This window comes from Camellia sinensis, chromosome 10, assembly GCF_055761805.1.
Source record: "Camellia sinensis isolate YWXY chromosome 10, ASM5576180v1, whole genome shotgun sequence".
NCBI lineage: Eukaryota > Viridiplantae > Streptophyta > Magnoliopsida > Ericales > Theaceae > Camellia > Camellia sinensis.
In genome coordinates, this window is record NC_138970.1 from 5587136 (window position 1) to 5613421 (window position 26286).

Sequence of the window (26286 nt, forward strand, 5' to 3'; positions counted from 1 at the left end):
TTTGAAATAATGTTACTTATAATTTTGAATATTAAAAATTAATTTTTAAATGTATATAAATGAAGTGAGAATTAACCACTTTGTTTGGTTTCGGTTTTCTAAAAATAATTTTCAAAAAATTTACTTTTTTATTTTTCGTATTTTAATGTTTTCAATAATTTTTTTTAATATTTTAAGAAATTTTTTAATTGTTAGGCACACCTAACATAAATATACTTAAAAAGTATAATATTTGTGAAAAAATCTTTAAAAAATACACTAAATACAAAAAAAAAAAAATCAGTATATTTTTCATATTTTTGTGTATTTGTTAATTTTTTAAAATATTTTTTCACAAATATTTTACTATTTAGATACATCTAAGTAAGGTGCATCTAAAAAAGTAAAAATAAAAATTGCTTAAAATTTAAAAAATATTCACTAAAAACAAAAAAAAAATACGAAAAATAAAAAAACCAGTTTTCAAAAAATTAAATTCAAAAAATTTAAACCAAACACACTGAACAATTTTCTTAACTTTTGCTAAAGTGTGATGATTAACTTGGAGTTTTTAATAATTAGAAAATGATATTTACTTTAAGATACATTTTTACGATTTTCGTTTATGTTAAAAAGTGACAATAGATTATAAATAGTCTTTTTGTGAGTAATATTCTTTATTTAATTATGAATAAATAAAAAATCTCACTTTTTTTTTGTCACATGAAAAAGTAAAAATAAATAAGTAATTATAATTTACAATTACAATCAAATATCATTAATAAACCTTTTATTGTAACCAAATAAATTAATTCATAAACATTACCAAACCAGACTATAATAATATCATTGGTAAAGTTTTCGTTGACAAGTTGTTCCAAGAGCAACAAAGACGCAACTAAATAATTAGTGGAATAGATATGCTTTCATTATCATAAACATTAGAAATATAAAAAGGTGAACAATAAAATTAATCATATGAAACATATGGTTATCTTGTTCTAAAATATAGACCCACAAAATTAATTGTCTGATGATGATTTGATTGAACAATGCAATGATTAAAAAGAAAAATTATAAAAATTACTTGCATGTGGCTCGAAATTTTTATCATTTGAACAATAAAATTCATTACTTTTATGCAAATTTTTAAGTAACAACTGAACAAATATTGGAACATGAATTATGAGGAGTATTACTCCAATACAAAACAAATAACTAAAATTTGATTTATTTAAAATTATAAGTTTTATATTTTAAAAATATATTAATTTCACTTAAAATTATAAGTTCTAACATTTTAAACCAATTAAAACTTATGTTTCATTCACATATTTTGATAACATGTGAATAGAATTGAACTTGAGATTGGTTGTTATTTCTGTAAGACAGTTATTTCACTGTTACTTGTCATCTAAGGAAAAGATTATGATACACAATCTTTAAAGAGTGTGTAACGGAACTAGGATTTCATCACCGAATGGGTCAAAAGACAAATATATTTTTTTCACTATATATACAAAAAAAAAAAACACACACACACAATATGATATATAAATTATACAAATACAAAAAAAATCAAACACCACGAAGTAGATGAAAAAGTTTTTTTTCTCTAATATGATGAAAAAGTTACCATGAAAGTAATCTCTAATATGATTAAAAAAAAAATTCTCTAACATGAAGAAAAAGTTTTTTGGTTTTTTTTTTTTTTTTGTTTTTTTGGTGCAAAACACAATGAAAATGCATGATGGAAAAAGAATCTATTTTTTTATGCTGGGAGCCCTTGATAGTTCTTCTAGTTTTATCCCTATGTGTACTATACACACTTTATAATTAAAAAAGAAAATGGTATAATCCCATACTATTTGAGTTATAACTTAAAAAAAATAATCATAACCAAACACAAATGAGACATAATCAAATATCTCAAAATATTGTCGTAACTAAAGAAAAAAATTAATCATAACTAAAAATAATAATATAATTAAAAATATATATGATAAAAAGTGTGTAGGATAGAATTCTCATCATGTAATAAGATTTTATGTGGATTTGAAAAGACCATAAGAAATCATATTTTAAAGTTTAAAGAATCATCCCATCTATAAAAGGACAAAAACAAAAAAATAAAATAAAGTAAAGTTGAAAGAATCATTAGGATCCAAAAAAATAATCAATGATAGAATTCTCCATCATGTAATTAGATTTTCTATGGGTTTTAGAAGACCATAGAAAATCATATTTTAAAGATTAAAGAATCACCCCATCTATAAAATAATAATAATAATAATAATAATAATAATAAAAAAGTTGAAAGAATCAATTACAATTCAACAATATTTCATTGCTTCCCCACAATGACCGACTAAGATTAAATAATTTAATATTTATAATTTTTTTAAAATCATGTTTTAAATATGATCATAATCGTTAATATAGGTGCCCCGGAGCGTCCCATTAATATTACCTGGGACGCTCTCCCCGCGCCACGTGTCGTCCCCTGATTGGTGCTCCCTTCCGCAATTCGCGGCGTGTTGTCGTCTAGGGCTTCCACTCCGCACCCAGATCTGCTGCCAGGATTAAAAATCTAAAAAGGCAAGCGCCGCTCCCCGATCTGCGGCCAGGATTAAAAATCTAAAAAGGCAAGCGCAAGCGGGAAATTATATAAGCCAAAATAATTGGGGGAGTTTGAATTATTTTGCAAATGGATCGCGGAGATCTAGGCCAATTTCGGCGGTTGATTTTAAAATACAAGCCGGATCTATTACTGCTGCATTGGTCCTTGTTGGTCGTCGGCGAAAACAACGCCGAAAATTTAATCCGGCTCATCAACGCCTTACAGTGGCAAGAAGATGCTCTATTCGCCGGTCTGAAAGCGGTTTCCGAAACAGAAACCCCGGCGACGAAGGCAAGTATGCAGACGATGGAGCAACGTGCAGATAGGTGTTCTGCCGCTGATGTCTGCTACATCACCGCCCCTTCAGAAAATCAGCCTGTGCGTTCTGGTTGTGGATGTTCGGATCATAAAAATAAAATGTAAATTATTATTTTGTAACTGTTTTAATTGCAATAAAATTTGGGCCTTCTCTTCAGTGTCCACTTCTTTCATAGTTTGGATGGGCCGCTTACTGATGGGCCTATCTTTAATGGGCTGATGTACCATATGTCTGGGCCTATTTTAAAATAACTAATAAACATTAAATGGGCCTCATTGTTGTAATTGGGCCGTTAGTCTGTTTACCAATTACAGCCCATTTATCCAGCTTAAACATGCTCAGAAATCGAATTTATTAAGACACATAAATTCAATAAAACTGCATTTTTATTTAATCATAAAAATTTACATAAATATTTTCCCATCGCCAATCTTTTACATAATATGAAAGTTCGTCGAGTACAATGGTCAGTGCGAGACAATAATTTACAGGGCTAATAATCCCAAAGCTGGATAATTTGTTCGTCATCCTGCGTGCAATAAGCTGGGTAAATACAGTCTCCGACAGGCTTCTGCGACCACTGGAAGTCAGCCACGTATACATTGTTGCTGTAAACGTCCGGATTCCCAATGCCTTCCGGAGGTTGTAGTTGAATAGGCATTGTATCTTGTATACCCCCTGATTGCTCGGTCTGGACAGGTCTACTGCTTTGAACCACATCGGGTTCTTCAAAGTATCATAAAAGACCTTTGACAGCGTCTTCTCTCTCCAATGTATGTGGTTCGACACATCCGTTCGTATGGAATATCGAACAACCGCATTGGAAGTGGAATATCTTCCTGCGTTGGGCCTTCTTCTTGGCATTATGATGCCTCTTCTTGACTGGTTCTGGCGAACAGGGGCTCTTTGATTGTATAGAATTCTGCGTTTCGGATCGTCCACGCTTTGAGCCCGGCGTGTTCATGTTTTTCCAAAAACTCTTTGTAACTGGAGTCGGCTCTGGGGTTGCATAATATAAACCTTGGAATCCCGCCCGTTATTTTCTTTGGGCGGGCATATTTACAATTTGAAAAAAAATCCCGTTGCGCTCCAATAAACTCGCGCCAATGTTTCAAAAATTGTGGGGCCACATCATCGATTATGTTGTAGAAAGCGTCGTTCTTGTGGTCTCTCAGGTCGATGTGGCCAGAATAATAATTATGTAGTCCCAAAGACCGGGTCTAACATGTTTTCCCAATTCTAGATGGGCCTTCAATTATAATGCTCTTGGGCCTATGCGGTCTTTGGGCTTCGTCTCTTATATTGTCTGTAACCCATTGCTGTATTGCTGTTGGAACAACCCATACTGTGTTTGTAAATGGATGAACATACGGCAATGGTGGATTAAATGAAATCCGGTCATAATTTGATGACAATTTGTCATAATTTAACCAGAAACATTTTGGGTCGCCATTTCGTACCACTGCTAGTGCTTCGTCCTTGGTGCCGGCTGCAAGTGCATCCCGATATATATTGTCCTTGTTATTCTGGTTAGCGCAGCGGCTCCTCTCACGGAATTCACCCCATTCCGTGTAATCCCCGTGCTTGGAGATGTATTCCAGCACATTCTGTTGGTTGTAGGCCCCCTGTACATTCGAATGGAAATGGCGACTGGTTCGATTGTGTGTAATGTCGAAGAACCGTTCATTCTGCGTCTGAAAACGGTATGAGAATTGCACAAGGGCATGGAGGTGTGGTTGCCCATCCTCGTGTAATTCATGTGCGACTCTCACATAATTTGGTGGCTTAGTCAGACCCATCGGCTTCAGGACATCTAAGAAAACTCGGATATGTACCATTGGATCTCCAGACCCGTCGAAACGGTCGATATATGGCATTTTGAATCTGTCTGGGAGCCGGATGGAAGCCCCGGTGTGCCCATCCTCAATGCCAGGAATGGAGTTAAGGACTTGTGCCTTTTTGAATTGCTTCTCAAGGTTTGTAATTTTCACTGCAGTCAGATTGAACTCATGAACATGAAAGGGTTGAGTTCTCTCATTAGGCTGCACCAGGGGTTTGAGCACCTGAGCTTGAGCCAACCCTTCTTGAGGATTCAGACACTGCAAATCTTCAACTGGCAGAATTGGGTCAAAGTTCGGCTGGGGTCCCAAAGCTGGATGTGAGGCAGATGCCCCAGATGGGCGTTGCGTTTCAATACTGGTCTCAGCTTGCATGGCAGTTCCCCGATTTAGCGCTGCTGTCACGGCTGCAAATTCTTCCGAACCTTGTGCCATCACGGTCTGCTGAGTCCGAACAAAGGTGATGTGACTGGCGACTGACGGATTAGATGAACAGATGAGCCTTGACCGGCTTTTCTTTACCTTGCCGCAGCGAAAGAACACTGGTTGCCCTTGAATTGAATTTCTGCCCTAACAAAGTCTAATCAGCACAAGTTCGATGAACCTCAGGGGATATCGGAGCCTTCTGAAGCTATGGTTCCCAGACTACCTTGCAAAAGCGAAAACAGACAGCATCTCAGCCTGATTCCATCTGAATAGATATGAGCCTATTTGAATGAGTGTGCTCTCTACTGAATTCTGCCCCAAATCTGAGTCTGATACCCACAGGTAAAGCTGACTCCCAAATACTGATAGTAATGCCCGCAGGCCTGATGCCCAAATTCGCAAACTAGTGCCCGCAGGCCTGATGCCCAAACTCATATACTGATACATGCATTCCTGTAGAGACGCACTCTAAAGCACATAACAGATAAGTGAGAGCCAAAACACCCCTATGTTGGGGTAGGGTTTCCCTGTCCTATTTTGTCAGGAGCTAGGGTTTCATTACGCACACAGCGGCTTCAAACAACCTATAAACGGGTAAGCAACCTGTCCTAATTTGGAATGGTCACTATGGATCCGAATATGCACTAGGTCGAATGGTCAAAGAGGGTGCCCCGGTAAAACCGGGGTTTGTGTTCCCATACTGGCAGAGCCCACAACCGGTCAGCCTTATGGTCATGCCTTGACAAGACAAGCCTCCGGCAAACCGTTCAGGAATAGCAGATGGCAAACACGGTGTCCTAGGCGCACCAATGCAAATGCAATGCAAAGAAACACACAAGCGTAGTCAAAAACAGATATCAAGAGTTCAAGTCAAGTTCTCTAAATCCCCAGCAGAGTCGCCAGAAACTGTAACAAGCCCGCGGGGGACCTCGCTACAGCTCGGACTCGACTTTGTAGTCACGGTTCTAAATCTGAACCAAAGAGTCCAAATCCGGCAAATCGTTTTAAGAAAACAGATTTTTGAAAGAAGTGCCAAACATGGACTGCTTTGCCAGATACAGAGTCGCCACCTAAATATTTTATTTTGGGAAATTTAGGAAACCCTGACTCAGTGCCAAAAGGCCACATGTCCGTCATCACCAAAGTTGCCTCGGCTCGGGAACTTGGGTACGATTAGGGAAGGTCACTTCGTGAGCACCCCCGCTCGCCCGGTCATAGACCGGCCTCTACTAACCATGATATCTATTTTTGAAAACATTGTATGTTCTTATTCCGGTTATTAGCCTAGGTTACTATATGATGCACACAGCATATAAGTATAGACCGGGTCGCCCGAATTGGAACAAAACATTTCATGCTTGTTTATTTGAAAATGGTTTGATGATGCTACTCGCAAGTAGGCTAAGAAGTGGATTTGCCACCCTCAGGTGGGCTTAGAAAAAAATATGATTTTGCCACTATCTAGTGGGCTTAAAACTCACAGTCAATGATTTGTTCTAATTTAAACAACCCGACCTTCACCCACAGGCATTCAGGCAGTTATATCACATAAACACATAGCCTCATGGTAAGTATGCTATCATGGCAATCACTCACACGCATGCAAGGATGCTAAAGCATAAAACTTACCGAGTACTCCAAGCCAAAATAGGAATTTATTAGAAATCATGCATGATCCTAAGTATACAAAAATGCCTAATGCAACACATGCAAAATGCAACTATAGCAGGCTCGGCTATTCTAAGATGGCATATGAAATGCTACAACTATCATGTATTCAATTTGGAATTGAAAGTACAATGCAGTTAGTATGATGCGCCGAGCCCGGTGCATGCAATACAGATGAATGATGCAAACATGCTGTCATACTGTATGCTAATTTAAACATGCCCTAATCTAACCATCAAAAGCGGATAAATAAAAAGGAGAAAGACGTGGGGTTGGAAGACATACAACACACTCACGCACACTTATTACAGTTGTGCCCTCGCGCAGAGGGTCCGAATAAATAATACAGTGGGTCCGAATAAATAATACAGTCCCAAATAAAAGAATATTACAGTCCGAATATTACAGTCCGAAAAATATACAAATTCCTAATTAATTAATGAATTAAGTAAGAAAGCAAATAAAACTGGCGTGCAAGCCAGGGACTGCCTTGCTTCTGATGGATGATGCATGTCCGGATTGTCTTGCGCGGAAATTCACCGGAATGCCCCAATTAGCCTCTGTTTACACCTGTTCTTGAAATGCGTGCCAAGCCCCAAAAGGTTGCTGATTCCTGGTTTTGCTGCAACAGAGAGCAGGAAAGGGGCATAGCAATGTATTTGCACAGATATATGCATGTCTCGATCCTCGTGCCACCAATCACGCATACCGAGACATGATGGTCGAGGAGTCGAAATGCACAACTCAATATAGGATGAATGCACATGAAACTACAGCTAAAACCTAACTCCATCATGGATAATCCGGAGTGTCGGTGACTGGGGAATTGAGACACATTCCGTCACTCGGAGTACGAAATGTACCTCGTTTCCCGTGCCCGGGCTAACTCCTATTCCGGACATGATGCAATATGCATGACATGCATGAAATGCAACTAAGATACAATCCTAACATACACAATGCTATGGAATGACACGCCTCGAAACACGTGCACACAGGCGCGCAAACCGAGAAAATGGCAGAATGCTATGAAAATGAGGTGCCTCGAAATACGTGCACGCGGGTACGCAAACCGAGAAAATGACATGTCTCGAAATACGTGCACGCGGGCACGCAAACCGAGGCGATGATATGTGTCTCGAAATACGTGCACGCGGGCACGCAAACCGAGGCGATGACATGATATGATGAAATGACATGGAAATGACAAATGGGCTTATACCAACATGAGTGAGCCTCAGCCACACTCACATAGGATGCCGGCGGATAAAAATAGAATGCCTCGAAATACGTGCACACGGGCACACAAACCGAGGCGATGGCGGAATGCAATGAAATGATATGGAAACATGATATGGGCTTATACCAACATGAGTGAGCCTCAGCCACACTCACATAGGATGCCGGCGGATAAAAATGAGTGCCTCGAAATGCGTGCACACAGGCACGCAAACCGAGGCGATGGCGGAATGCAATGAAAAGATGTGGAAACATGATAAATGGGCTTATACCAACATGAGTGAGCCTCAGCCACACTCACATAGGATGCCGGCGGATAAAAATGAGTGCCTCGAAATGCGTGCACACAGGCACGCAAATCGAGGCGGTGGCGGAATGCAATGAAATGATGTGGAAACATGATAAATGGGCTTATACCAACATGAGTGAGCCTCAGCCACACTCACATAGGATGCCGGTTGATAAAAATGAAGTGCCTCGAAATGCGTGCACACGGGCACGCAAACCGAGGCAATGGCGGAATGCAATGAAATGATGTGGAAACATGATAAATGGGCTTATACCAACATGAGTGAGCCTCAGCCACACTCACATAGGATGCCGGTTGATGAAAATGAAGTGCCTCGAAATGCGTGCACACGGGTACGCAAACCGAGGCAATGGCGGAATGCAATGGCATGGAAATGGCATATAGAATGCAACATGGACTTATACTAACATGAGAGAGCCTCAGCTACACTCACATAAGAGGCCGATGGCAGAAAATGAGGTGCCTCGAAATGCGTGCACACGGGCACGCAAACCGAGGCGATGCATACGCAATGCAAATGACATACAGAATGCAATATGGATTTATACTAACATGAGAGAGCCTCAGCCGCACTCACATAAGATGCCGACGGGTAAAAAATGGAGTGCCTCGAAATGCGTGCACACGGGCACGCAAACCGAGGCGATGACAAAATATGATGAAATGACATGGAAACATGATATGCAAGCATATTAATGGAATTTCAGCATTAAAATATGGGGGAAAACAGTCCCGAAATGAAGCGAAATGACATGAAATGCAAGGAAATGTCCCGAAATGCGAATTTAGGCACCCGAAATGACCTATAGCTATGCCAAACATGTACAATATGGACATGCAATGCAAAGGCAGAAGCTAGACAGTCCCAAAAAATGCACTTTCACAGTTATAAGCATGGTCAAACAGCAAGCATAGGTAGGGGAAAAATAGTATGCAAGAATAGGGGCCAAAAGAGGGGTAATGAAGCAAGTGGTATAAGAAAAACCCAAACTGAAAATTTTCCTTCTACAACACTGAAGAGGGACAAAAAATATGAACATTTACAGTATATGGCAGCCTCAAAATCAGTATACAAATATGCTAAAAATGTGATGCAAAATGAGGCTCAAAAGGTGCTATAACATGAAGTATACAAAATAATCACCAAACAGAAAAAAAGTGTGAATGAGACATGAAGTATAGGCCAAAATAAGGCCACTTTAAGTTCGGACCAAGGTCCAAAAACAGAAGAAAATGGGGCTGCCAATTTATGCAAAAATGGGGGCAAATAAGGGATACAACTACAAGTGACACATGGAGGTACCAAACAATGTTGAGCCCTTCTCCAATGTTGAAGAGGGGCTCAAAATAAGCCTAATGTTAGTTTACAACATGCTCGAAAATAAATTTCTCATGGGTCAAAAAAAGCATGCAAAACTATGACATACAAGAGGATTAATGAAGCAAGTGTGTCATGGAGGGCTCAAACAGGGTTGAGGCCTTAATGGAAAGTGAAGATGAGCTCAAAAGATGGCCCTTTTCAGTTAGGGCCGGAGCTTGAAACCAAAAGGAAGTGGGTCTTGCAAATAGATCAAGAAAAATGGTCAAAAGGGTAAAAGTATTACTTACCCTTGAAGACTCAAACTTTTGTTGCTTCTTGGATGAATTTGCAGCTTCTTTAGCCTTCAAGAATCCTTCTTTGTTGCTGGAAATGAGATGGTGGTGGTAGAGCTTGGTGATGTAGAAGGAATGATGGTTAGGGACTTAGGGTTTTTTGAAGAATTGAGAAGGATGAAGATGGAGTTGGCTATGGAAGCTTCAAGGAGAGTTTTTCTAACCCCAACAAAGGAGGCCATCAGCTGGTTATAAGGGTTCAAAAGGGGGTGTAAAGGTGGGGGAGAAGGAGAGCAAAACTCCCCCACAAAATATCCCCCGGATACAGATAATATCTGGGGGATATTGCCCCACAGCTGTAAAGTGCACAGTGCAAGGAACACGGCCGGCCTATCACTTTTGTTGGAGGTGGCCGGCCGGCCACACCCCCTAGCCGGCCGGCTAGGGGTCAAAAGGTTCAATGAGATTTTCTGGCCGGCCAGCTACTGGGAAGGTACTCCTATGTGTGTACAACACAACCATGTGGTTGAAATTCCAAGAAAGTGGGTCCAAGGGGTTCAACATTGGCTCGGAAAGAGGGGGTCAAAAGGGTCAAGTTGAATTACTGGCCGGCCATGAACTTTTAGGAGCCTCCCATGTGTGTAGATCACAGATATGTGGTTGAAAGTTCAAGAAAAAAGGTCCAAGGGGTTCAACATTAGCCCGGAAGAAAGGGGTCAAAAGGGTCAGGTAACTTTAATGGCCGGCCATGAACTTTTAGGGGCCTCTCATGTGTGTAGATCACAGATATGTGGTTGAAAGTTGGCAACACTAACTCCAAGATGTTCAACATTAGCCCGGAAGTTTGAAAAACGGGCGCCGGGAGGCTCCGGAGGAGAGATAACTGGTTGCTGCAACAATCGATGGCCTCCCACCCTTCAGTGACCTTCCCCGTGATAAAACAGAGGTACCTGCCAAAAATGAACGAAAACCGTTGCAAAACGAATGTTCGGGAGCCAAAACACGCAGTTCGGGATCCCGAAAATGGGCTGTTAAGCACCGAAAGTGGCGTTCGGCCACGAAGTGGGTTTCTCAGACCCCAGTGTCCCTCGAAAGGGAGCAAATAGAAAGTATGCCAAAAACCGGAACAATAGGAGATGATTAAGCGGTCCCGAACCGAGGCACACGGCCTGACGGCTCCGAAAATCGGGAACCGGACTCCGAAATGGGCGAAATGGCCTACGGCCACCAAATGTAGCCTACGGACATTGAGAGATGGTCTACGGGACCTCTCCCTTCCCTTAGGAAAAGAAACAGAGAAAACCGAGTCTGGTTCGCAAACCGAGACAAGGCACAGAAGAGGGTTCGGAAGTCCGAAGGTAGGGCTCACGGCCGTGACTCTGAAACTTCTGAACAAGCACATTACGCAATATCACCAAGTGCTCAACTGGTGACGTCTAAGTCTCAAGGTCGGTCAAAAATGGGGTGTCTACAGCTTGCCTTTTTAGATTTTTAATCCTGGCCGCAGATCGGGGAGCGGCGCTTGCCTTTTTAGATTTTTAATCCTGGCCGCAGATCTGGGCGCGGAGCGGAAGCCCTAGACGACAACATGCCGCGAATTGCGGAAGGGAGCACCAATCGGGAGACGACACGTGGCGCGGGGGGGAGCGTCCCAGGTAATATTAGTGGGACGCTCCGGGGCACCTATATAACTCACTCCCTAACTCTCTTCCACCAGTATAATTTTCCAGAGAGTGACTTGCGTCATCCGAGAGAGTAAGTGACGTCATTTGAGAGTGAGTTATGGCATCAATGCGACGTCGTTTTAGAGTCCAAAACAAGAACATCTTCCTCACATATGCCCGATGTTCTATACCTAAAGAGAGATTGTTAGAGAAAATTAGAGAGCTGTTCACAACCAGGCCACCAAATTATGTGAGAGTCGCACATGAATTACACGAGGATGGGCAACCACACCTCCATGCCCTTGTGCAATTCCTATACCGTTTTCAGACGCAGAATGAACGGTTCTTCGACGTTACACACGATCGAACCAGTCGCCATTTCCATCCGAATGTACAGGGGGCCTACAACCAACAGAATGTGCTGGAATACATCTCCAAGCACGGGGATTACACGGAATGGGGTGAATTCCGTGAGAGGAGCCGCTGCGCTAACCAGAATAACAAGGACAATATATATCGGGATGCACTTGCAGCCGGCACCAAGGACGAAGCACTAGCAGTGGTACGAAATGGCGACCCAAAATGTTTCTGGTTAAATTATGACAAATTGTCATCAAATTATGACCGGATTTCATTTAATCCACCATTGCCGTATGTTCATCCATTTACAAACACAGTATGGGTCGTTCCAGCAGCAATACAGCAATGGGTTGCAGACAATATAAGAGACGAAGCCCAAAGACCGCATAGGCCCAAGAGCATTATAATTGAAGGCCCATCTAGAATTGGGAAAACATGTTGGGCCCGGTCTTTGGGACCACAAAATTAATATTCTGGCCACATCGACTTGAGGGACCACAAGAACGACGCTTTCTACAACATAATCGATGATGTGGCCCCACAATTTTTGAAACATTGGCGCGAGTTTATTGGAGCGCAACGGGATTTTTTTTCAAATTGTAAATATGCCCGCCCAAAGAAAATAACGAGCGGGATTCCAGGTATTATATTATGCAACCCCGGAGCTGACTCCAGTTACAAAGAGTTTTTGGAAAAACATAAACATGCCGGGCTCAAAGCGTGGACGATCCGAAACGCAGAATTCTATACAGTCAAAGAGCCCCTGTTCGCCAGAACCAGTCAAGAAGAGGCATCGTAATGCCAAGAAGAAGGCCCAACGCAGGAAGATATTCCACTTCCAATGCGGCTGTTCGATATTCCATACGAATGGATGTGTCGAACCACATACATTGGAGAGAGAAGACGCTGTCAGGGGTCTTTTACGATACTTTGAAGAACCCGATGTGGTTCAAAGCAGTAGACCTGTCCAGACCGGCAATCAGGGGGTATACAAGATACAATGCCTATTCAACTACAACCTCCGGAAGGCATTGGGAATCCGGACGTTTACAGCAACAATGTATACGTGGCTGACTTCCAGTGGTCGTAGAAGTCTGTCGGAGACTGTATTTACCCATCTAAAAATATATTAATTTCACTTAAAATTATAAGTTCTAACATTTTAAACCAATTAAAACTTATGTTTCATTCACATATTTTGATAACATGTGAATAGAATTGAACTTGAGATTGGTTGTTATTTCTGTAAGACAGTTATTTCACTGTTACTTGTCATCTAAGGAAAAGATTATGATACACAATCTTTAAAGAGTGTGTAACGGAACTAGGATTTCATCACCGAATGGGTCAAAAGACAAATATATTTTTTTCACTATATATACAAAAAAAAAAAAACACACACACACACAATATGATATATAAATTATACAAATACAAAAAAAATCAAACACCAGGAAGTAGATGAAAAAGTTACCATGAAAGTAATCTCTAATCTGATTAAAAAAAAAAAATTCTCTAACATGAAGAAAAAGTTTTTTGGTTTTTTTGGTGCAAAACACAATGAAAATGCATGATGGAAAAAGAATCTATTTTTTTATGCTGGGAGCCCTTGATAGTTCTTCGAGTTTTATCCCTATGTGTACCATACACATTTTATAATTAAAAAAGAAAATGGTATAATCCCATACTATTTGAGTTATAACTAAAAAAAAATAATCATAACCAAACACAAATGAGACATAATCAAATATCTCAAAATATTGTCGTAACTAAAGAAAAAAATTGATCATAACTAAAAATAGTAATATAATTAAAAATATATATATGATAAAAAGTGTGTAGGATAGAATTCTCATCATGTAATAAGATTTTATATGGATTTGAAAATATCATAAGAAATCATATTTTAAAGTTTAAAGAATCATCCCGGACAAAAACAAAAAAATAAAATAAAGTAAAGTTGAAAGAATCATTAGGATTTAAAAAAAAATAATCAATGATAGAATTCTCCATCATGTAATTAGATTTTCTATGGACCATAGAAAATCATATTTTAAAGATTAAAGAATCACCCCATCTATAAAATAATAATAATAATAATAATAATAATAATAATAAAAAAAAGTTGAAAGAATCAATTACAATTCAATAATGTTTCATTGCTTCCCCACAATGACCGACTAAGATTAAATAATTTAATATTTATAATTTTTTTAAAATCATGTTTTAAATATGATCATAATCGTTAATATATAGAGTCCTGCATCAACATCATTAATGGCCTGTTTTGAGAATTTGACTAAAAGTCAACTTTTTAGTTTTTTAATTTTTTTTTATTACATCACCTCTTTATTTTTTTTTATAAATTTTTTTCAAAAAAAAAAAAGTTAAAAAATTAACTTTTAATCTATTTCCCAAAACAATCCAATATTTAATATGGGTGATTGTACTACATAAAGTAGTTTTTAAAATGTAATATGAAAAGATAATAAATATAACATGACTAATTCTATGCATACTAAAAATATAAATGGTCAAATGTGATTGGTTGTAAGAAAAAATTATATATATATATATATATTTAAATTTCCAATAATATTTTGACATAAACACTTTTAGTAAGATTCTAATGTAGATGTAGTATTGATCATATAACATTATTATTTTTCTTTACCACCCCATTTTTACACTCTCAAAAATATAATATATCTCACATATAGTTCACTAATATTTGAGAGTTATAATTATGTCAAATTGGTAGTGCTACACACAACTTGTGTCGAATTATTGCACTCTATCTATCGATTTATTTTATTTTTGAAACAATTCTCAGTTTAGTCAAGAAATAAAGAGACATATCCCTACATTAAAGAATTTTTTTGTGATTTTGCTTTTAAACATAAGAAGATTTTTTTGTGATTTACCAGGTCCTGCATATTTAATATACAACTAATTAATGATGCCCAGAGAAAGAAAGGGAGAGAGAGAGAGAGGAGAGGGAAAAAAATAATTGAGCTTTTATTTTTTAAAATCTTGAGTGAGAATATGTTATTTTAATAATTTTTTAATTTTTTATGAAAAAATGTATGAAAAAGTAGAAAGTGATATAATAATTTATAATAATTTTTTAATTTTTTAATTAAAATTAAAAGTTGTCTGACAAAATTTTAGTAAATTTGACCTTTTTTTTTTTTTTTTTGGTTTCTTAAATGGGATGTGAATGCAGTGGAACATTTACCAGACTACATGAAGATATGTTGAATTTATGAAATGAAATGACTGGGACACTCTTAAGGAACATCGGTGCACGTCCTTCCTTACATTAAAAGATATATTGAATGCAGTGGAACATTTACCAGACTACATGAAGATATGATGAATTTATGAAATGAAATGACTTGGGACACTCTCACACTATGTTTGGAAATTCTGGAGAGAAAAGAAAAGAAAAAATTATTTAAGTTATAAGAGAAAAGAAAAGAAAAATAATTATTGTAATTTCTCTTCTTTTTGTTTGGATAAGGAAGAAATAAAAGAAAAGAAATGATTGTGATTTCTCTCATTCTTGTTTGGTTAGATTTCATGAACAGAAAAGAAAAGAAATTATTTTATGTTATATTACCAAAATAACCTTTTTTATATTTTAAATCATTTTATTTCTTTTATTTTTATAGGGACAAAATTGGTATTATGAAAATTGTGGTTTATTTTCTCTCCCAATCTCTCCACTTTTGGCAAGATTGAACATGAGGCTTATAAGAGAAATGAGTTTCTCTCCCTTTCTTTTCATTTCTTTCCACTTAGGTTATCCAAACAAGTAAGAGAAATACATATCTCTTAATTTCTTTTCTTTTCTCTCCAAATCACTCAATCCAAACATAGTGTTAAGGAACATCGGTGCACATCCTTCCTTACATTAAAAGATATATTGAAGGAGATTAAAAAGCTCAAACTCTTTATAGTGACTGTTCAAAAAAAAAAAAAAAAAACTCTTTATAGTAAAGGTAATTTATAATGAGAGAATTAATAGTGAGGGGATTGTTAATAAGGGGGTTTATAGTGAGAGAATTAATAGTGAGGGGATTGTTAATAAGGGGGTTTATAGTAAGAGAATTAATAGTGAGGGGATTGTTAATAAGGGGATTTATAGTGAGAAGATTAAGTAAAATTGTGTTTGTTTTTATAATAGTTGTTGGTGTAGGAACTGTTAAATTATTTTTATATAAAATAAAAAAATAAAAAAAAAATACAAAAACATTAAAAATTAATGTTCAAAAAAAAATGCTCAACATGTGCTAGAAGCCCATCTGAATTCCAAGTGCTAGAAGCCCATCTGAATTCCCTCTCTAAGGAGATTCATAATTCAGAGGGGTTTACGAATCCTTTCTCTATCTCCCAAAATAAACACAAAGATAGTTAGTCTCACCTCACTATCAATCCCAATTCTCATCTCCATCCCCATCCCCATCCCCATCCCCATCCCCATCCCCATCTCCTCTCTATAACCTCAAACAAACGGGGCCTTGTATCCTTACAATCAACCCTTTTGTCTCATGGTTTTATATTTTTTAAAATAAAAAACAAATAAAATAAAAAGATTAAACCTACAAATCAAACTCTAAGCCCCACATCCACCAACACCCATCCACACTGAAACAATTCTCGCGCTGATCTCCCACGCCTGTCCCCAAACACACTGCCCAAAATCCATTTATGAATAGTAGCCCATGCTTATTTTCTAAGCTCAAATCCCTTTGTTAATCCCATTACCAAACAAGAATTGGAATGGCTAGAGAACTACCATGATTTAATCAAGTGGTCATCATTGATTATAAGACTGGCTGATGATTTCGGCGCATCATGGGTGGTTTCCACCTCTATTCTTACTCTTGCTTGTGTTTTTATTTTTTATTTCTAAGAATTAAGATTTATTTGGTAAATTATTTTCGAAAATTATTGAACAATTCATTTTTTTAAACTTGAAAAGTAATTTTTATTTTTTGAAAAAAAAAACAAGCTAAAAAATGAAAACAATGGGTGTCTTTCAATTTTCCTTGCTTTTGTTGCAAGAAACACGGTAAAGGAAAACAAAAATGAAAAAAATGAAAATGAAGAAAATGAAAACACAATGCTTACACGAAATTTTAATATATATATATATATATATTGGGCCATACCCATGGGTCAGCCATTGAAGAAATTATTCCACTCACGTTGCTAAATCTGTATTTTTTATTGCTAATTTTGTGATTACTGCTATCATAGTAGAACTATTGTAGCAAATTAGTTCCAAGCAGGGACAGAATCAGGATTTCATTATCGAATGGATCAAAAGAAAAATAATTTTTTTCCACCATATATACAAAACACACACACACACACATATATATGATATATAAATATAAATTATATATACATAAAAAAAATTAAATACCATAGAAGCAATTTCTAATATGATAAATAAGTTTTTTTTTTTCCATGTAAAATAGAAAGAGAACTCAAGATGGAAGAAGAATTATATATATATTTTTTTATACTGGGGGGCCATTTTATAAATAAAATGATATATATATATATATATTTAAAATTCTATGACAAACAATAATATTGATAGAAATAGGGGGTCATGACCTCCCATAATGTTCTCCTAATTCCGTCTCTGGTTCCAAGTATTTTGGTTGATTCACTATAACATCAAATGATCTTCTTATTCTTCTTCTTTTTTGTCAATAATTTGTTTAGCATGAGGTAGAAAGATGTGACAATTCAAAATAGATTCAGATTTACATGCATGAAACTAGTGCCTCTGCAAAAGATGCTCGTGACCACATCGAACATTTGGTTAGTGAGATCTGAAAGAAGTTGAATGAAGCTCGACTCATGGATTGCCCTTTCAACCCGATTTATGTGGAGATTGCTACTAACATTGCTAGGGTTTCTCAATTCATGTACCGGCATGGAGATGGCATGGCCATGATGTTAGAGGCAAGAACAAAGAGCGTCGAGCCCATTCTCCCTTCTTATGTTTTAAATTTGAAGTTAAACAGTCGTGTTTCCATATTATGGTTAAGTTGCAATTTGTATTTTTTATTGTGAAATTTAAAATTAATTATTTGTAACAAATGGTAAACTTATAGGGAAATAATTGTACAGTGAGTGTAGCAAAAAAACCACACAAACATGAAAAAAATGTATATATTTTAATAATTAAAATATTATACTTTTTCATATTTTTTTATTTTTGTATATATATATATATATATATTTGCTACATTACTGTACAATTATTTTCTCTAAATTTATTGTAAAATAAATCCACAAAATTAATCACGTGATGTACTTGATTCAATAATGAAAGCGAAGAAAAAGTATGGCCTCTGCCTATAATAAGAGCATCTCTAACGGTTTACTATTTTTTTTCATCAAATCTAAATAAAAAAAGAACGAGTTCTTCAATCTGATATTAGCCACTCTAACGATGCACTGTAAATTTCATCAAAAGATAGTGGACCTTCGAGGGAACGACCGGCCGGTCGACTAGACAAGGAAAATGAATTTTTTGGTCGTCCTTCACTCTCTCTCTCTCACTCTCTCTCTCTATCAGTGGTAATCCATCAACCACTTCTCTCCTCTCTCTCTGGATTTGCATTCGGTGATTGACACCACATTGAAATATGTAATTCACGTGAACATTGAAACAGAGTGCTTGAGATTCCAACAGAGTAATCTTCAATGGATATTCTGTCAGTTCACATTATCACTCTAATTTCGTAAAATAGGGCTTTGCTTTGCCTAGATCTGATCTTCAACGGTTGGTGTTCTATTTGGTGTTCCAACTAATTTTCTTTCTTTCTTTCTTTCTCTTTCTTTTCCCACTGACACTTCACTTCAATCTTTTTTAGTTGTGTTTTTCTTGCTTTTTTAGCCTAATTCAGAGTAATCTTCAACGGTGATTCGTTTTAGATGAACCCCAAAATTCTGTATTTATATAATATAGATCTCTGTGTGGTTTTGAGTTCCAGTGAAGCAGTTAGATTGATTTATTTTATTTTATTTTTTATTCCCCCTTTGGGTTGTTGTGCTTGATAGATAAGTTGGTTGAGATGGAGGCTGAAATGGACTCTGATTCACCACTTGATTATGCTAAATTTCAATTATTTCCTAGTCGAGACAGGTAGGTTCAATTCTTAGGCCTCGTTTGGCAAGAAGCTATTTTAGCCAATTAGCCAAAAAGTTACTAACTCGTTTGGCAAGAGGCTATTTTAGCTAATTAGCCAAAAAGTTACTAAATTAGCCAAAAAGCCAACAACCCATACCAAAAAGTCAAAGATTCTCTTTTCTCTCTACTTTTTGCACATCTTTTCGTAATTAGCCAAAAAGTCATCCCAAACATACAAGTTTTTTTTACCTACCTTTTTAGCCAAATAGCCAAAAAGTTACTAAATTAGCCTGTTCCCAAACGAGCCAACAACCTATACCAAAAAGTCAAAGATTCTCTTTTCTCTCTACTTTTGCACATCTTTTCGTAATTAGCCAAAAAGCCATTCCAAACATACAAGTTTTTTTTACCTACCTTTTTAGCCAAATAGCCAAAAAGTTACTAAATTAGCCTGTTCAACCAACTTTTCAAGCTGTTTGTACGCCAAACACTGCAGCTTTGCATTTTTTGTACAAACCAAACGACCAGTGGGATAATCGACCGGATGTCTGGTCGGTTGTTCAGTAGAATCCACTTTCAACGTAAATACACAGTACATTGGTGAAATCTGATCCAGCTTCTCAGTTTGGTGAAAGTTTTGGCCCGTTCCCAATTTGATATCATTTTGATGAAACTATTGGAGATAAAAAATGGTGCCTTTTTTCACCAAATTCAAATTTGGTGATGAATCTGATGAACCATTGGAGATGATCTAATGTATTTGATAACGCCACAGTTGTTCCTCAGATTTATGGGACCTTAAACATGCTTCGAAAATGGAGCCTTTCTACATATATTTTTTAATAAAAGTATTGCGGATAAAATAATAAGTTATCAATATTTTTTTTTATTATTTAATAGTTATAAAAAGTTTCTTTACACATATAATTATTAAAATTTATTTTCATATATTAAGATGCGAAAAAATTATTACAAAGACTTAAAAAAGATAAAATAGAGTCTAATTGTTTTATAATTTAATTAGAAATAATTAACACAAATAACATAATCCACTAATATCTGATAACGAAATTATTATATTATTGTAATATGATATCTGATAATATAATCATAATCCACACAAATCACAATCCACTAATTATTTGATAACAAAACTCAAATTATTGGAAAAATTTTAGAAGAAAAAACTAAAGCAAAATTATTCAATTAAATTATGATAAAGAGAGGGGAAAAAAATTAGGGCAAACAAAATTAAGGAAAAGAAATTATAGTAAAATTATTCAATTAAAATATGATAAAGAGAGAGAATAAAAAAATAAAGATAAAGTTATTTATTCTATTAAAATATTGACATTAAGCTCTATTTGGACTCATTATATCATACATATTTTTTGGACTAATTATACAAACTTTTAATTGAGCCCAACAATTTTTTATTTTTATTTATTTATTTTTTTTTGTGGGGCCTTTTAGTCAGTGTTTGGGAAGTTGCTATTTTTTTAGCTATTTTAGTAAGGTAAAATTTTTGTATTTTGGAAGATGATTGAATTTTTTGTAGTTGGATGTGATGTTTGTAAGAGAAAATGTGAAATGATTATGAGTTTGATGTGACATTTTGTCATATTTAACTATTTTAGTTTATTTTGTCTTTTTGTAGATTTTAGCTTAAAGTAGGCTAAAATCTTACTTCCAAATAGCCCCTTAGACTAGCCTCAAATAATAAACAAAGATTAAGTTTTGACCTTTTAATATAATATAAAACTAATAATTTGGAGCCTTATTTTAGGTCAAAATTTGGGGACCTTACGCCCAGGTCTTAGTGGCCTTAGAGCATCCACATCAGGCTCTCTACAATGGCTTTGAAGCTATTGTAGAGAGCAAAAGCTATAAATACGTGCTCTATCAGACTCTTTGTACCAACCATTCATTTTATATTTGTTATAGTTTCTCACCTGATTTGTTGAGGTTCTGTTCATACGGTAATATATTTTTTATTATATTTTCTGGAGCAAAACTGGGCTAAAAAGCCATGGCCGGTTGTCCACCCGGATGTCCCTTTGGATGTCCTCCCAAATGTCTCATGAATGCCCTATAAAAAAGAAGGAAAATGCCCAAAATTGATGTGGTCGATCGACTGCCCAGTCGTCCGGTCGGTCGACCGCCCTGTGTGATTGTGTTGCTGCAATTTGCTTGTGAGGGCGGGCTGTGAGTGCTCTGTGAAAAGTGCAAGTGCAAACAATACAAACATGGCTAAAGAAATGGAAATGAAAGTGCAAGAATGAGGAGGAAGAGGATGAGAAAGAGGAGAAGGAGAGAGAGTGAGCATGAAGCCATGGGAGTAGTATTCAGCAGTGATAAGCATCCCTCGCTTCGACTACAACGCCCCCTCTTTCCTCCTCCATCACTTCCATTCTGGCTTTCTCGTCACCTACTCCATCAGTTTCATCTCTCTCTCTCTCTCTCTCTCTCTCTCTCTCTCTATCTTATATTGAATCTCCTTTTCTTTTTGTTTTTTTGCCCGTGTATATATGTATATGACAATTGATTGCAGTGGGCATGATTTTTTGTTGTGTATTTTTTTTTTTTTTGGGAAATATTTTCAGCAATATTTTAAATAATAACTCAATTGTTCATCATCCAAATTAATTGAAAGAATATATTGTATGTCAAACTTTTCCATTTTTTTTTTCTTTTTATGAATCCTTGGCCAAAATTGTTTTTCCCCAAATTTTGTGTTGCTATAATTTGCGGTGCTAATCCATCATATATTTAAATTGAAAAAGATAAAAGAATAAAAAAATAATATTTTAATGAAATAGAATTTTAAAATAGAGAATTTGATGGAGTGTGTACATAAAAAAGAGGTTAGCTAAAATACAAAAGTAAATTTTGGGTTATAATTTAATTCAAAATTTACTGTGACTGATGCGGATGCTCTTAGTCTAGGGTTGGCCCTGGATAAGGCCATCTACTGACATAGTAGTAATAAAAATTATGAGGTTTATTAAATGATTTTTTTTTTTTTTTTTTATAAATTCTGAGGTTTAGATTAGTTTCTCAAATTTAAAGTAGTTTTGAATTATTTCTTAAACTCATCATGTTTTATGAAATGGCGCTTTTGAAATCTTATAAATGCAATTTCAATTTTTGTTATGATAAATAATTTAAAGTTATGTTTTGGAAAGTTAATTTTTTAATCCAAAAATATAAATAAATAACGGCATAATGTTCTTTTTTTTTTTTTTTTTTTGATCGGCAAAAAAGAAATTTCATTGATGGAATAAACAAGTACAAGGTACAAGGCAAATTGCATCAATAAAGAAAAAGGAAGTGCAGAAGCATCACAATGAGTTAAATGATCCCAACTAGGTTGGCACCACAAAACTCATCATATCATTTGCTAGCATCCCACAGTTGATGAGGGACCAACAAAAAAAGAACAGACCAGGCATACAGCCCATCAACTGAGACAAACCAGCCAACTAACCATTGCTATCACCTAAGCATAGCAGACCAGCCAAACAACGAATGCTATCTCCTCAGCATAGCAGCAGACAGGCCATAAAAATAGACTACAGCATCTGATGCAGGGCACATCAGAGAGCACCAGTTCAGTTCAAAATACAGAAGCTAAAACCATTGCTATCACCTAAGCATATCAGACCAGCAGAATAAGACCTCATTTTGAAGTCCTTATGCTCATTATGCTAGCATAATCTCCACAGCAGAACGTCAACAGATATAAGCAGAAACCAATCAGTTGAGCTCTCCAAGAAACCAATCAATAGATATAACGACATAATGTTCTTGTAATCACTTTTATGGGTATTGTAACATTTACACCAAATCTAATACTCTTTATTTTATATAAAAGTTTAGAGGGAAGTGATTGATTAGCATGAAGAAAATAAATAGACATATGGTACATAAAAATGTTTGAAACTCATAAAAGAAAATTATAATATGACCCATAATGATATAATAGCACTTATCTCGATTGTATAGAACTTATCTCTCTTATCACATTGTTGTGAATCAAATTAAATATATAAATTATGATTCTCTAATACTACTTTATAGTACATTAATGATTTTTTAGTAGGTCTTGCTATCGACTTTATTAATGATGGGATGCCACAAAGAATAAGTTATTTGGTGGTTTTGAAATATGGTCATATAATGCCTTAGAAGTGTTATGATTGATGGATAAGGTGTTGATACTTTTGTATTAGGTCATTAGAAAATAACAAAGAGTATGGTAATTTGGTGATTGATAAAACGTATTCTATTCTATGGTCTGCAGCAGTAGTGCCTCAATGCAACAGTCCTACGGGGTCCTGCTCAGTCTTGGGGTCTGCACTGCCTAGTGCGCGGTTGCTGTTCTTTATGCTGCTCAGGTCTGCTTTGCTGGTTTGCCTGATGCTGGAAAGGCTCTTGCTGGTTTGCTTGATTGCTTGCGGTTGGTTTTGCCCTTGAATAGGCTCTATCTGGTGTGTTGCTGGTCTGCACTAGGACTTATCTGTTGCTGGTTTGCTTGATGCACTAGGCTCTATCTGTGGTGCTGCAGTGCATTTCTGTGGGTACTGGGTCTGCTAGATGATTGCTGTGTAAAGGTTGAGACTGGGATGGTATGCTTGGCATAGTGTTTTGGAAATGCCCTGGGTGGCGGTTTTGCAGTTGGTGATAGTAGTGCCCTGTTTCTGCTGCAGTTTTGTCCCTTGCTTTTGTTGTTTGTTTTCCTTTTTTTCTGGAGGTTTGAGCTTCATTTAACTCTTAGCTCCTCTTTATTGATGTTTCCCATTGTACCATGTACGTGCTTCATTAATAAAGTTTTCTTTGGCGATAAAAAAAAAAAAAAAAAAAATAGTGATGTTGCTGGATTGTCAAATTACTATTTATACAATGAGTGCAACAAAGAGGACAAAATAAATAAATAAAAATTATTCTTCAAATCAATAATGTAAGCGCTCTGTTATTCAGACTTATAAAATGCTAGTAAAATATTTATAATACTTATGCATGTTTTACATATTTCAAAAGCAAAAATCACTTTAAGCTACTTTTTTTTGTTTTGTTGTTGTTGTGGTTATGTAGGGTATTTTGGGTTAGGTTACGAGTACGAGACTAAGTCTTTACAGTCCGACCAAGCTTTTTGAAATAGGACTCTTGCCCTACGGACCGTGGCCCCAAGGTTTGCGTTTGTTGGTTGTAGTGGATTCGAACCTGAGCCCTGGAAGGGAGCAAACTTCCAAACTCTAGTCATCACCTACTAGGCCAACCACACTGTGATTATTTTAACTACTTAACTAATGCTATAAATAAGGAAAATTTGTATTTCAGTGTAAGTTTTTCAATAATTTTAAAAATCAGTGAAATAGTTTATCAATTTTAATAATTAAAATTATAATTTTTTATATAAATTTATAAATGTTTTGTAGAAATACCACCTTGTTTGGTTCCAATTTTCATAATTTTTTTTTTTAAATTAAGCTTTTTATTTTTCATATTTTTAGTGATTTGTTTTTATATTTTAAACAATTTTTTTTTGCTTTTTAGATGCACATAACCTAAATGTACCTAACAAGTAAAATATTTATAAAAAAAATAGTTTAAAAAATCAATAAATGCATAAGAATACAAAAATATATTGAGTTTTTGTATTTATTATATTTTTAATTGTATTTATATTAAGTGTATTTAAAAAGTAAAAAAAATAAAATAGTAAAAAAATCATTGTAAATACAAAAATACGAAAAAAAACAAAAACAAAAAGAAAAAAATAACGCAATTTAAAAAAAATTGAATTCAAAATTTTCCCTATAAATAAAGAAGAGCCACTAGGCAGTTTAGGTCAAACAAACACAAGGTGTAGTAAGAAAAAAGATCAAACAATCATGGCTTTGAACCTTGTTGTTCCAAACCCAGTTTGTAGTTTGACTAGTTCCCGATTTCCATTGCATAAAAGAAGCCAACTCTCATTGGAATCTCCATCAATCTGTAAAACGCTAGTTTCAAAAACTCTCTGGTTCTACTGCAATTGCATGACTAGTAATACTAGTAATAGTAGTGTTACCAAGAAGAAGACTCAACCTGGTGATCAAACTATTGTTAGGCGATCAGCAAACTACAAGCCTCCTGTTTGGAAATATGATTATCTACAGTCACTCACTAGCACTTACGCGGTACGTACAATTTATTTGTTTTTGATAATATATATATGGTTCATAAATGTGCTTCAAAATTTTATTTTTTAAAATAAGTGAAGGGTTGGAGGTGAAGGGAATTAGCCAGAGTTGATGGCTTGTGGCCTGGATGGGTGGTGGAAGGTGGCAGAGGACAAGCCGGATGTGGTGGCCAGTGGCGGCAGTGGGATTAGCTGCGGCAATAGCGATAGATAGTGGGTGGTGGTGGCTGGAAGGGCGACGAAGGAAGGAAATTTTGTTTAAAATAAATGAAATTAATTTTTTTTTTAAGGTTTATAGAATTTAATAATATTTTTAAAGTGTTTTACATTTTTTGGGAAACAAAAACTGATATCAACAAGTTATTACAACAAATTCAGGTTTTAGAAACAAAAAATTAAGGATAAAATTACTTTTTAAGTATGAAATATTTTAGTTGTCAAAAATCACAGTGTTGGTTTCCAGTTTTTTGAAAACACTTTTGAAAAAATTCTACTTTCTTATTTTCTATATTTTTTTTGTTTTTACCGATTTTTTTAGTATGTTAAGCAATTTTTTTAATTTTTAGACACACCTAACATAAATATACTTAAAAAATATAATTTTCGTGAAAAAATGTTTAAAAAATTCACTAAATACCAAAAAAGCAAAAAAAATATGAAAATTCAGTATATTTTTTGTATTTTTATGTATTTATTAATTTTTAAAAATATTGTTTTTCACAAATATTTACTTGTTAAATATATCTAAGTAAGGTACATCTAAAAAAATAAAAAAAAAATATTTAAAATTTTAAAAATATTTACTAAAAACAAAAAAAAAACGAAAATAAAAACTCAATTTTTAAAAAATTAAATTCAGAAAACTGAAACTAAACATATTGATTATTATTCTACATCAGCGATGAAATTGGATATTTAGATGTCGTT

At 35.5% G+C, this 26286-nt stretch overlaps 1 protein-coding gene across 1 annotated transcript; it reads right to left on the minus strand.

The window, feature by feature from the left end:
• Positions 1-4138: 4138 nt before the first annotated feature.
• LOC145800103 (uncharacterized) lies at positions 4139-4717 on the minus strand. The gene has a single exon (XM_082889747.1). The coding sequence runs from the start codon at positions 4715-4717 to the stop codon at positions 4139-4141; it is 579 nt and encodes a 192-aa protein (XP_082745873.1).
• Between the last annotated feature and the right edge of the window lie 21569 nt (positions 4718-26286).

Bases quoted from the DNA above. Each gene is read 5' to 3' on its own strand.
- LOC145800103 (XM_082889747.1), bottom strand. From the start codon at position 4,717: ATGGGTCTGACTAAGCCACCAAATTATGTGAGAGTCGCACATGAATTA.